Source organism: Piliocolobus tephrosceles, chromosome 10 (genome assembly GCF_002776525.5).
Source record: "Piliocolobus tephrosceles isolate RC106 chromosome 10, ASM277652v3, whole genome shotgun sequence".
NCBI lineage: Eukaryota > Metazoa > Chordata > Mammalia > Primates > Cercopithecidae > Piliocolobus > Piliocolobus tephrosceles.
In genome coordinates, this window is record NC_045443.1 from 2,094,333 (window position 1) to 2,107,495 (window position 13,163).

General features: G+C 40.4%; 1 protein-coding gene and 1 pseudogene across 2 annotated transcripts in view; one reads left to right on the forward strand and one right to left on the reverse strand.

Moving 5' to 3' along the window:
• ADIPOR2 (adiponectin receptor 2) overlaps positions 1-13,163 on the forward strand; it is a 93,278-nt gene that overhangs the window by 50,884 nt on the left and 29,231 nt on the right. For both annotated transcript variants that reach the window (XM_023182910.3, XM_023182911.3), the window contains exon 2: positions 7,423-7,679. In XM_023182910.3, the coding sequence (XP_023038678.1) occupies positions 7,509-7,679 (171 nt within the window). In that variant the 5' untranslated portion in view covers positions 7,423-7,508. The remainder of the gene's footprint in view (positions 1-7,422; positions 7,680-13,163) is intronic.
• LOC111520284 lies at positions 10,558-11,330 on the reverse strand (annotated as a pseudogene).

Consider the following 13,163-nt stretch of genomic DNA (forward strand, 5'->3'; position numbering starts at 1 on the left):
AATTAAATGAAATGGAAATCTCAGTGTTAATACAAGTTTTATTGGAACACAGCCACATTAATTCATTTACATATTGTCTGACCACTTTTGTGCTGCACTAGCTGAGTTGAGTTGTTTGTAGGAGAGACCTTTTGTGGCTCGCGAAACCTAAAATATTTATAATCTGGCCTTTTACAGAAAATGTTTGTTGAACCTTCTTTAGAGTGTTATGAACACTGACTTTTTATTACCTCAATCACACAAGCAGCTTCCTTAAATTCCTTATTATATGTTTAAAATTTAAATTAGCCGGGTGCAGTGGCTCACGCCTGTAATCCCAGCACTCTGGGAGGCTGAGGTGGGTGGATGACCTGTAGTCAGGAGTTCGAGACCAGCCTGACCAACATGGTGAAACTCCGTCTCTACTAAAAATACAAAAAATTAACACAGACGTGGTGGCACATACCTGTAATCCTAGCTACTCAGGAGGCTGAGGCAGGAGAATTGCTTGAACCTGGGAGGCAGAGGTTGCAGTGAACTGAGATCGCGTTGTTGTACTTCAGCCTGGGCGACAAGAGCGAGGCTCCCATCTCAAAAAAAAAAAAAAAAAAGTTAAATTTTAAGTGGCTGTGTAAAGGATTATGATGATGCCTACCTTGAATGGTAAACTTTGAGATGTAACTTTTCAGTTATTTCTGCAGAAAAATGCTAAAGTGATGTGCTATTCTATTGAAAGCCAAGTGTTGATTTGCTAGGCCTGCCATAAAGTACTGCAGACTCGGTGGCTTGAATGGCAGAAATGTATTTTCTCACAGTTCTGGAGGCTAGAGTTTCAAGATCACCATGTCAGCAGGTTTGGTTTTTCCTATCACCCCTCTCCTTGGCTTGCAATTGTTGCCTTCTCTCTGTCCTCACAGGGCCTTTCCTCTGGGCATGTATTCCTCCCTGGTGTCTCTTCTTACAGTGACATCAGTCATAGTGGATTAGGCCCCCCACCCTTGTAACTTCGTTTAACCTTGATTACCTCTCTAAAGGCTCTGTTTCCAAATACAGTCACATTGTAAAGTAGTGGGGGTTAGGACTTAACGTATGAATTTTGAGAGGCTACAGTCAGTGCATAGCACCAAGAAATTTCTGATAGAAACTTCATTTGTTTATGCATTAAGCAGATCTTGAGGGTGTGTACTGTGTGACAGATCCTGTTTTACATATGGATGTGTGTGTACTATGTGACAGATCCTGTTTTAGATACGTATAATGAATAAGACAAACAAGATTTGACACTTAAAAGGCTGGTGGTTTAGTTGAGAAAGACAGATGATTAAAAGGAAAATAAATAATTTGAGAGAGTGGTAAGGACTGTGTAGGAAATTAAACAGTGTAAAGTGTTAGAATGACTAGCGTGAAGGATGGTCAGTTAAGGGCTTCCTGAAAAGGCGACCTTTTACCTGGGAGCTGAAATGGTAAGGGATAGATGGCTGGTTAAGTTCCCAGGCATGTTTCTAGGGCCTGATGTTGACCAAGATTGGTATGGAAAAGGATTAAAAGAAGAGTGAGTCAATTAGGGAGCTTTATAAGTTGAGGTTGGAGAGCTTGGTGGGGCAAAATCATTAAGGGCCTTGTGGGAATTATGGTAAAGATTTGGACTCCTTTTGCACAAGGAATAAAATCTGGAGGGATTTTAGCAGGGGAGTGACAAAATTTTTCTGTTTGAAAGAGCACTTTGGCTGCAAAATAAAGAGAAGAAACTGCAGGTATGAGAGTAGAAGATAGGGAGGCCTGTTTGGGATTATCAAAGTATTGTAGATCAGAGATATTGGTGGTTTAGCTAAGATAGTGTCAGGGAAGAGGAAAAGAAAGGGAAATAATTTGAGAGAGATTTTGGGAGATAAGATCCATGTATTATTTACTAATGGATTAAGTATGGGGGCTTAGGAAGAGGGAAGAATATCTTTGACAATAATGTTGTGTGATACTGTCCACTGTAGCAAGTGAACCTATAGTGTTAGCAAATCAGATAGATGATTGCTGCAGCAGCAAGTTATAGAATACAATTTGGAAAGGAAAAAAGCCTTCAATCATTAAATAGGAAAACAGAAGGCAGGTAAACAATGTTATGGTTTAATTATGTTCAACTTACAGGCTTATAACTACTAGAAAACCAGTGGGGAATTCATAGTCTGCCATAGAAAACGCCTTTGGGCGGCCGGGCGCGGTGGCTCAAGCCTGTAATCCCAGCACTTTGGGAGGCCGAGACGGGCGGATCACGAGGTCAGGAGATCGAGACCATCCTGGCTAACACGGTGAAACCACGTCTCTACTAAAAATACAAAAAACCAGCCGGGCAAGGTGGCGGGCGCCTGTAGTCCCAGCTATTCGGGAGGCTGAGGCAGGAGAATGGCATGAACCCGGGAGGCGGAGCTTGCAGTGAGCTGAGATCCAGCCACTGCACTCCAGCTTGGGTGTCAGAGCAAGACTCCGTCTCAAAAAAAAAAAAAAAAAAACAAAGGAAATGCCTTTGGGACAGATAACCTGTTTGGAATGAAAAAGCCCTGGAGAGTATTACAAAATAACAAGTGTCAGGTTTGATGGAATGACTGACTATGCATGCAATTAAGTGATTTTCTTTAGTGCTAGAGTTCTTTTTTCCTAGGTAAATCATTTTGAAAAATGGACCAGACTTTGTGAAAGTAGATATGTTACGTAAAATAATGTTAGCTAAAGATGAATGGAATAGGTTAAGAGTGTCTTCTTGAAAATTTGAACTATCTCTTTCAAAAAGAATTTTGAAAGGTGCATGCCACCAAACTCAGCTAACTTTAAAAAATTTTTTTTTTTTTTTTAGTGACATGGTCTTGTTGCCCAGGCTGGTCTCAAACTCCTGGTCTTGAAGTGATCCTCTTGCCTCAGTCTCTTGTATTTGTTTAGATTTCTGATTTCTTCCATCAGCATTTTGGAATTTTTAGCGTACAGAGCCTATACATATTTTGCTAAGTGTATACTTAAAGTATTTAATTTTCTATGGAGCAGATGTAAATGGTATTGTTTAAAATTTCAGTTTCTACGTGTTTATTGTTAATATATAGAAAAGTAAATGATGGCTGGGCACAGTGGCTCATACCTTTAATCCCAGCACTTTGGGAGGCCAACGTGAGAGGATCACTTGAGTTCAGGAGTTCAAGACCAGCCTGGGCAACATAGCGAGACTCCATCACTACAAAAAATTGAAAAAAAAAAAAAAAAAAAGGCCAGGTATGGTGGCATGCACCTATAATCCTGGGAACTTAGGAGGTGGAGGGCAGGAGGATTCCTTCAGCCCGGGAGTTCAAGGTTACGGTGAGGTATGATTGCACCATTGCACTCCAGCCTGGGCAACAGTGAGACCCTGTGTCTCTAGAAAAAAAAGAAAAGTGATTGATATTTGAGTGTTGATGTTGAATTCGTGCTGAACTCATTATTTCTAGAATTTTTTTTTTTTGTAGATCCTCAGTAACATTTGAAGATTTATTTTGAAGTGTTTTATCTTTTTTCTATTGAGATATATTCTTCTTTCATAATGACCAAATATTGTGGGATTTTAGGATCAAGGCTGTTGAAATCCATATGTCAGTTTTATGCCCAATCACATTGATGATTTTTCTTATTTGTAAATTTTTCTTTAGTTGATTCTCCTGGGCTTAATAGAAAAAAGAGTCATATAATCTGCAGATAGTTACAGTTTACCTTTTTTTTCTTCCAATTTTTGTACTCATTTTCCCCCCTCATTTAATTATCTAAGACTTCCAAGATAGAGTTAAATAATGCTGGTAATACCATCTTCTGACTATTTAGACTCTTAGGCTTGTTTGCTTTTTTTTTTTTCCTCCTCAAGGCATTGCATGCTAGTAGGAATTCTTTTTATTTCAGTAGGTAGAATGCAAATAAAGTAAAACATATAGTAAATTTCAGTTCTCTAGTGTGTTCTAGTATTGGAATATTCTGTTTTGTTAAATTTATGGGAACCTGAAGGTTGACATACTTTTACTTCAACAGTTCTGTTGTTGAAAGTCAGTATCATAGGCCTTCCTGTTTTCTGTAGAGCGGCGAATATTTTATTTCTTTGTAGATTTTGCGGCACTTTATTTTCTTCATTCTCATTTTGTCATACTTGTGAATTTAGAAAACATTATTGATAGGAATGTCTATTGATCTCAGGACTTTACTGGAGAGTTGATTTTCTTCTTTTTATTTTAAGGAGGATCCTTAAAAATTATTGGGGAAATCTTATTTCTTGTCATTTGATTTCTTTTTCTGAGCTGAGAATTACAAAACAATTCTAACTAATAGAGCATTTCAGTTTTTCTTTTTCTTTTTTATTACGAGACAGGGTCTTTGCTTTGTTACTCAGGCTGGAGTGTAGTAATGCCATTAGAGCTCAGTGCAACCTTGAACTCCTGCGCTCAAGCGATCCTCCCACTTCAGCCTCTTGCGCCTCTTGCGTAGCTAGGACTACAGCTACTAGCCACGTGCCACCACACCCGGCTAATTAAAAAAAATTGTTTTTTGGTAGAGGTGGGTCTTACTTTGTTGCCCAAGCTGGTTTTGAACTGCTGGGCTCAAGTGATCCTCCTGCCACAGCTACCCAAAGTGCTGGGATTACAGGTGTGAGCCACTGTGCCTGCCCGAGCATGTATTTATAGTCATAAATGAGCAACACTCCTCCATAAATAGCTCCTGCTGATGAGAAGTTTGGTGTGGTGATATTTTTCTTTTCTTTTTTCTTTTTGAGACGGAGTTGCCAGACTGGAGTGCAGTGGCGTGATCTCGGCTCACTGCAACCTCTGCCTCCCGGGTTCGAGCAGTTCTCCTGCCTCAACCTCCCGAGTAGCTGGGATTACAGGCACGTGCCACCACACCCAGCTAATTTCTTATATTTTTAGTAGAGACTGATTTTTTGTATTTTTAGTAGAGGGTTTCACTATGTTGGCCAGGATGGTCTAGATCTCCTGACCTTGTGATCCACCTGTCTTGGCCTCCCAAAGTGCTGGGATTACAGGTGTGAGCCACCGCTCCTGGCCTCTTGTTTTTTTTTTTTTGGCTCACTGCAACCTCTGCCTCCCGGACTCAAGTGATCCTCTCACCTTGTCCTCCCTGAGTGCCGGGATTATAGGCATGAGCCACTGTGCCTGACCTAGTGTGGTGATATTTCTTTTTTGTTTTTTTTTTTTTTTTTTGAGACGGAGTCTCACTCTGTCGCCCAGGCTGGAGTGCAGTGGTTGGATCTCAGCTCACTGCAAGCTCCGCCTCCCGGGTTCACGCCATTCTCCTGCCTCAGCCTCCCGAGTAGCTGGGACTACAGGCGCCCGCCAACACGCCCGGCTAATTTTTTTTTGTATTTTAGTAGAGACAGGGTTTCACTGTGTTAGCCAGGATGGTCTCGATCTCCTGACCTTGTGATCCGCCCGTCTCGGCCTCCCAAAGTGCTGGGATTACAGGCTAGAGCCACCGCGCCCGGTCATGATATTTCAAGAATACTTTACAAAGCTTTATTCCACTTGCTACAGCTTGAGCATCAAGATCCTGACTCTGTAGTTTTCTTGTGATGTAAACCAACTACCTTTAGGGTTCATTTTCTTATCTTTTACTCACCCCAGTCTTAATTTTGTTGCACAGTGGAAAGCACATAAACTTCATGAGGTTCAGAAACTGGGTATAACACAGCTGCTTCTCTTTGAATCCTAATGACCTTGAATAAGTTATCCAATCTCTAATCCTCAAAATGGAGGATAATAATACCTCAGAGGGCTATATTTAAAGATGCATGAAATACCACATGTAAATTATCTGGTACAGAATTTACCTTTGTTTATTGTCAGTAAATGTTTGCTGCCTCTGTTGATTCTCAGTAAATGTTTGCTGCCTCTCCCCTGTAACAAAATGAAATGGTGTGTGTGAATAGCTTTGTGAGCTTTAAATAATACAATTAAATAGAAGGCATTATTAGTTCTGTTTCTTCTTTCAGAAATGGACATTAACAACATAATTTATAATCTCAGTAGTATTATGTGCTTGGCCAAGTATATGCCCAGGTTTGGTATTCTTTAGATTTTTGTTTCTTCTTGCCCTACATACTTTGAAAGCCCTTCGAGAAATCCTGTAGCAAACTCACATGAATTGTGAAACCAACAGTTGACTAATTTTTACTCTAATTCTATTTCTTTGACTAATTCTTAGTCTGTGTATCCATATATATGAACACTAATCCACCTATTACCTTCTTTTTATGGTGTCTAGGTTCTCCTACTTTGCCCTACTTCTCCTTTCCCCACTAAGAACTTTGAACCATATGGAATTTATTAGCTAGCATATACCCTGGTCTCTTCCTGTTTTGGTATTTCTGGTTAATAATCCTTAATTGGATAATCAACTAATTGTCTAAAATAAGCTTACGACCATGAGTTAAGAGGTAGCGTGCCAAGGACTTGAAAAGCTTGAACTCCTAAGACTTACTTGCTGCAGTCCAGTTTAGAGAGAAATTAATGATTTCTGAAAATGTTCTTAGCACTCAAGAGCATTGAAGTATTATCACATATTCATTAAACATTTGTATGCATAGCACTTTCTGGTAACCCAGATGGATGTAAAATGTGTATGTTTTGGTCCTGAGTTTCTTCCTTCTAGGGTAGTCTAGTCTTTCTAATATATACAATTAGTATTTAGAATTCTAATTTCTTTTTTCTTTTTGAGACGAGTCTCGCTCTGTCGCCCAGGCTGGAGTGCAGTGGCCGGATCTCACCTCACTGCAAGCTCCGCCTCCCGGGTTTACGCCGTTCTCCTGCCTCAGCCTCCCGAGTAGCTGGGACTACAGGCGCCCGCCGCTTCGCCCGGCTAGTTTTTTGTATTTTTTTAGTAGAGACGGGGTTTCACCGTGTTAGCCAGGATGGTCTCGATCTCCTGACCTCGTGATCTGCCCGTCTCGGCCTCCCAAAGTGCTGGGATTACAGGCTCGAGCCACCGCGCCCGGCCCTGTAATTTCTAATTGTATACTATTTTTTAAATTAAACAATATGATACATGGTAAAAAAAAAAAAAAAAAAATGCAGGCAGAGCAAAGTAAATATTCTTCTCACTTCAGACCTGAGGTTCTGCCCTATGTTCTTCTGTACCAAGAGTATGGTTTTAAATATTTTGCATTAATTATTCTAGTACATATACACTTACATATACTTACATATTTTTATAACATGTAAGTGGGAGCATATTATTCATGTTGCCTTGTATCCTGTGTTTTTCATTTAAAAAAAGATTTTTGGTTATCTTCCCATCAACAAATATAGCTTTTGAATACATTATTCTTTTATTGTTATTGATTGCTGAATATTCTATTGTTTGAATATATAATAACTGGTATTTTTCCCCCAGCACTCTTTTTAATGCATTTTTTCAAAACTTTCATCTTCTTAGGATCAACTCACTATCCTGAAGGTCCATTCTCCCAAGAAGAAGGGACAGAAAGACAGACCTGTTTGTAAGAAAGGCTTGGGTATCCCATGAACGAGCCAACAGAAAACCGATTGGGGTGCAGCAGGACTCCAGAGCCAGATGTAAGGCTCAGAAAAGGGCACCACCTGGATGGTACAAGGAGAGGTGATAATGACAGCCACCAGGGAGATTTGGAGCCCACTTTAGAGGCATCCATTCTATCTTCCCATCATAAAAAAGTAAGTCAAATTGGAAGAATGGTAAACAAAGGAAAAAATGTGGAGGGTGTGGCAGAGGGAGGATATGGGAAAAAAAAAAAGCGTGGGTCCATTGCTGGAGGGAGGATGGCGTGGTAAGAAGGAAACTTGCACATTTGTATTTTTTTCTTCTGGATAACTTGAAGTCGTCTTCTTCCTCTTCCTCTTCCTCTTCTTCCTTCCTCTTTCCTCTTCTTCCTCTTTCCTCTTCTTCCTCTTTCCTCTTCTTCTTCCTCTTTCCTCCTCTTCTTCCTCTTTCCTCTTCCTCTTTCCTCTTCTTCCTCCTCCTCTTCTTCGTCTTCATTGTCTTCTTTGTCGTCATCGTCGTCTTCTTCGTCGTCGTCTTGTTATTGAGACGGAGTCTCGCTTTGTCACCCAGGCTGGAGTGCAGTGGCACGATCTCGGCTTACTGCAACCTCCGCCTCCCGGATTCATGTGATTCTCGTGCCTCGGCCTCCTGAGTAACTGGGTACATGCCACCATGCTAGGCTAATTTTTGTAGCTTTAGTAGACATGGGGTTTCGCCATCTTGGCCAGGCTGGTCTTGAACTCCTTACCTCAGGTATCCTCCCACCTCGGCCTCCCAAAGTGCTGGGATTACAGGTGTGAGCCATCCTGCCTGGCCTCTTATTCTTAAATTAGCTTAGATATTACTTGATTTTGATTTTATAGTTAATGTCTTTCTGCTGACTCTTTTTTCCCCCCCCCCGGAGACGGAGTCTCACTCTGTCACCAGACTGGAGTGCAGTGGCGTGATCTCGGCTCACCGCAACCTGTACCTCCCAGGTTCAAGTGATTCTCCTGCCTCAGCCTCCCGAGTAGCTGGGATTACAGGCACCTGCCACCATGTCCAGCTAATTTTTTGTATTTTTAGTAGAGACGGGGTTTCACCATGTTGGCTAGGATGGTCTCGATCTCGACTTCCTTATCCACCTGCCTCGACCTCCCAAAGTGCTGGGATTACAGGCGAGAACCACTGCGCCTGGCCTCTGCTGAGTCTTAAAAGCATACTTAACCTGGTTTATCTTGTTGAAGGGAGAGGTCGTGTTCTATGGGTACCATATAATCTTTCGAATTTAACCATACTCTTTAGTATGACCTTATCCGTTATTTTTGGAGAATTTGAATTGCGTGTTGGAGCTACTTTTCCAGAAATTGTTTACCTCCAGTGTATACCATGGGAGTCAGTAGAATTTCTGAAAACTGAAGCAGATTTTACTATTTCCCAGAGAAAAGAGCAACCTTTAGGCAACTATACCTATAGAGCAGAAGTATCAGAAAGTCATTGTGACAGACGTTTTGCTATGTGCTTTGGAATTTCCAAATTATATAGCATGTGTTTAATGTTTTATTACCAATACAGTGTTTCTCAAACTGCAGGTTTTACCTATTAGTGGGTTTTGAAATTAATGTATTATAAAGTGTTAAAAAATTAAAGATCAAAATAGAATGAAAACATTGAAGTGTGTATATAGTAATACACATTTAAATTGTTATTTTAGTTAGTTTAGTTATGTATATAAATATGAATAATATATGAAATGCATTTCTTACTATGGGTTGTGGTTAACATTTTGAAAGCCTCTACTTAGAACAGCAGCTTGGGGAAGCGTGTTTCGAGGTAGAGGAAACAAGCTAGTGCCGAGGTCCGAAGGTGAGAATATGCTTACCTTCCTTGCCTTCCCCTCCTGCCTCCCACCATCACCTGCGCCTGCTTGTATCATCTTTCTCTTCTTTGATCTTCTCCTTTATTTTATTTTATTTTATTATTATTTTGAGATGGAGTCTCACTCTGTCACCCAGGCTGGAGTGCAGTGACATCATCTCGGCTCACTGCAACCTCCGCCTCCCACGTGCAAGTGATTCCCCTGTCTCAGCCTTCCGAGTAGCTGGGACTACAGGCCTGTGCAACCACGTCCGACTGATTTTTGTATTTTCAGTAGAGACGGGGTTTCACCATGTTGGCCAGGCTGCTCTTGAACTCCTGACCTCAAGTGATCCGCCCACCTTGGCCCCCCAAAGTGCTGGGATTACAGGCGTGAGCCACTGTGCCCGGCCTTCTTTTTTTTGTTTTGTTTTTTTTCTTTTTCTTTTTTTTTAAAAAAGGAGCAAAAGAAGGCCAGTATAGTTAGAGCATGAGGAACTAGAGGGACGAGTGATATGAGATGAGGTCAGTAGACCAGTCAGAGAACAGGTTATACAGGTTTATTGAATGAATTTAAATTGTATTTTAATAAAATTGCCTGGCAAGTGGGCAGCTTTTGGGGTGTTTAAACATGGAGACATTTGTGTTTTTAAAAATATCACTCTGGTTGTGGAATGGATTATTTGAAGACAGAATAGAAGAGGGACCCAGGTGTTAGAATATAGATGAGAGATGATGTCACTTGAAACAGCATGGTGGGAGCAGCAGAAATGGAGGGAAATGGTTAGATTCTGGGTATATTTTGTGGGCCAAATCAACAAGACCTCCTGATGGATTAGCTGTAGAGTGAGGAAAATAGAGGAATCAAGGCTGATTCTCTGAGCTGAACTGAAATGGTAAAGCAAGAGGGAGGAGCGGGTTTAAAGTAGGGAAATCAAGAGCGGTGTTTTGGAAATGTGAGATTCGAGATTCTTATTAGATATCTTAGAAGAGATTGAGGAGGTAGTAACTGTATCACTGTAAGATTTTTATGTACCTCTGTTTCTTAACTATTTTTAAAACTGATACTGTTCTTACGGGATCTAAGGAATTTTCAAGCTTGAAAGAATTTCAGGCTAGCTAATTTGAGATTTATAATGTCAATAAAATTCTGTTTATCATTCCACATTATTTTTAATTACGTACAAAGATCTAAATTGTCACCCAGGGCCCATTTCACCCACTGCTCTGTTTGGTCACCAGTCTTTTGTCTCTCTTTTCTGCAATGGTGAAGCGGATATCCTTTCCTCAGGGAAGAGAAATCTGTGGTTTGTTGCCCTTGCCAATAACAAGAATGTTGGAAAGTTTAGTGGCAAAGCCATTGGCATCTTTCATGTGAACGACATCAAAAGATCCAGGGTGCCTTTCTCTGTTGATTATCACACCAGTTCTTCCCAGGTTAGCACCTACAGTCACCATACACAGGTTACCAGTGGCAGACTTGATGAAATCGGTAATCTTGCCAGTCTCCAAATCAATCTGAATGGTATCGTTCACCTTGATGAGGGAATCAGGGTAGCACATGGTGCCGAGCATCATGAGTCACCAGATGAGGGATTCCTTTTGTGCCCACAAAGATTTTTCTCACTTTGTATTTGGCCTCCTCAGGTGTAATAGGATGTACAGCAAAGCGACCCTAGGTGTCATAGATCAGACGGAAATTCTCTCCCGTCTTGTCAATGCTGATGACATCCATGAATCCAGCAGGGTAGGCTGTATCAGTTCAGACCTTGCCATCGATCTTAGTGAACCTCTGCATGTAATCTTCTTTACTTCATCTCCTGTCAGGGCATACTTAAGTCTGTTCCTTAGAAAGATGATGGGAGTAACTCTCTCAACTTGTGTGGACTGGTGGATGGACGAGGAGCAAACACATCGGTCAGTTTATCCAGCATCTAATGCTTTGGAGCTGCTGCCCACTTCCGATGCTTCTCGGGACAATGCGCCATGGCTGCGTTAGGCAAGGAAAGCAAAATATATTTTTAGAGTCCAGAACTTGCCCACCCAATCACTTTTGTGTCAGATTTACATTAATTGATTTTTCTGTGTGTTGTAATACTATATATTTTTGTTTACTGTCTTCACTGGTTGGAGTGTTATCTTCTGTGGATAATATTTGTGTTTGAATTTCACTAATAAGTAATTAGGTGGATGGGATTTTTCCCATCCTTATGAATGAACTCATTTATTGCCCCAAAAGCCTCTATTTGATTTTCGTTTAATCTTGAGCTAATGCAAAAGTTAGCAGTATGAACAAAAGAACCATTTTTTCTTTCATTTGTTTTAATAGATTTTTATATGAGGAGCCAAGGAATGAAAGGATCCATAGGTTGTGGAATGTTAGAGCTGAAAAGGCCTTCCAGAGTCATCTTGTTTGCCTTCCTCAATTTACCAGTGAGGAAATTGTGTTTTTATTCCTTATGAAAGTTTGTCTTGTGTGTGTTGTTTCTCTTTGGAGTTGAAGTTCCTTGCTGAAAAAGAGAATCTGTATGCAGTACTGTCCCTTGCTGCCAGTTTCACAGTTAATGTATAGTGCACATGGGAGCTAGAAAAGAAAGGGGATAGAGTTACAGAGAACTGCAGTTTTGAGACTGAAATAAAAGGCAAAATATTAATAGCTTAATGATTTGAGGAGTTCTATATACTGATTTTTCGTTTGTGTTTGGAGAAAGGACTCATTTCTTAAAATTTTTCAGTTTTGAAGTTGAAACATCTGAACTGTAGACTGCAGCCTTCTCAGTAATTCTAGTAAGACCTTAATTGTATCACTTTCATAGACGTTATCTCATTTGCTTCTCAAAACTATGCTCTGAAATAGAGCAGATATGATTTCTTTTTGAAAGTGGACGAAAAAAGGATTTAGAAAGGTTAGTTTAGTAATTTGCCCAAGGTAATGTGACGAAACGAGAGCATGTGTTAAGTCTTCTGACTGCTCTTTCTGCGGAACAAAGCTGCCTTTATGAGAATTGGCACCAGATTGACTTAATGTTTCTGAATTCCAAACTCAGTCCCTGAGTGTTTATATTGAACCTAGAGGTTAGATTCAGTAGTTGGTCTTGTTTTTTGACAGAAGTTGTTGCAGACCTCATTTTCTGTTAGGCCAGGGTAATTTTGCATCTCAGATGCATTCTAACTTTGTAATGGGTTTTCTGTTTATTTTGAAAGCAAATAAAACGAATATATCATAGTACAGTCGTTCACATTCCTAACAATTTTGCATCATTTTCTTTGTTTTTTTCCCCTTTTTTAGAAGATGCAGATCTTAACTAAATTTCTTAGGCTTCATTTAAAACATGATGGGAGCCCTTAGGCTGTCTGAAGTTGTGGAGATTGGCATTCACATGCCAATCGTGAATAAGGATAAAAGCAAAATAGGAAAAGCACCAGGGGTGTCTCGTTTTTTATTCAGTGTAATTCTGAATTTATAAAGTAAGATTTAAGGTAATTATGTGCATTACAGACTGTGGTATCTTTTTGTACAAGTCTTTATTTACTGCCAAGTTTCTTTAAATCAATAAACCTATTAGGAGTGCCCACCTGGTCACATATTGCCATTTATAGAAAAGTACAAATGCCAGGATTTTATTCCAGGCCTGCTGAATCGGAATCTTTGGATCCTGGGTATATTTTTTTTGTTTCACAACTAAGATGCTCACTACTGTTTAAAAACCTCCTTCCTGGCCAGGCGCAGTGGCTCACACCTGTAATGCCAGCAATTTGGGAGGCCGAGGCAGGCAGATCACGAGGTCAGGAGTTTGAGACCAGCGTGTCCATCATGGTGA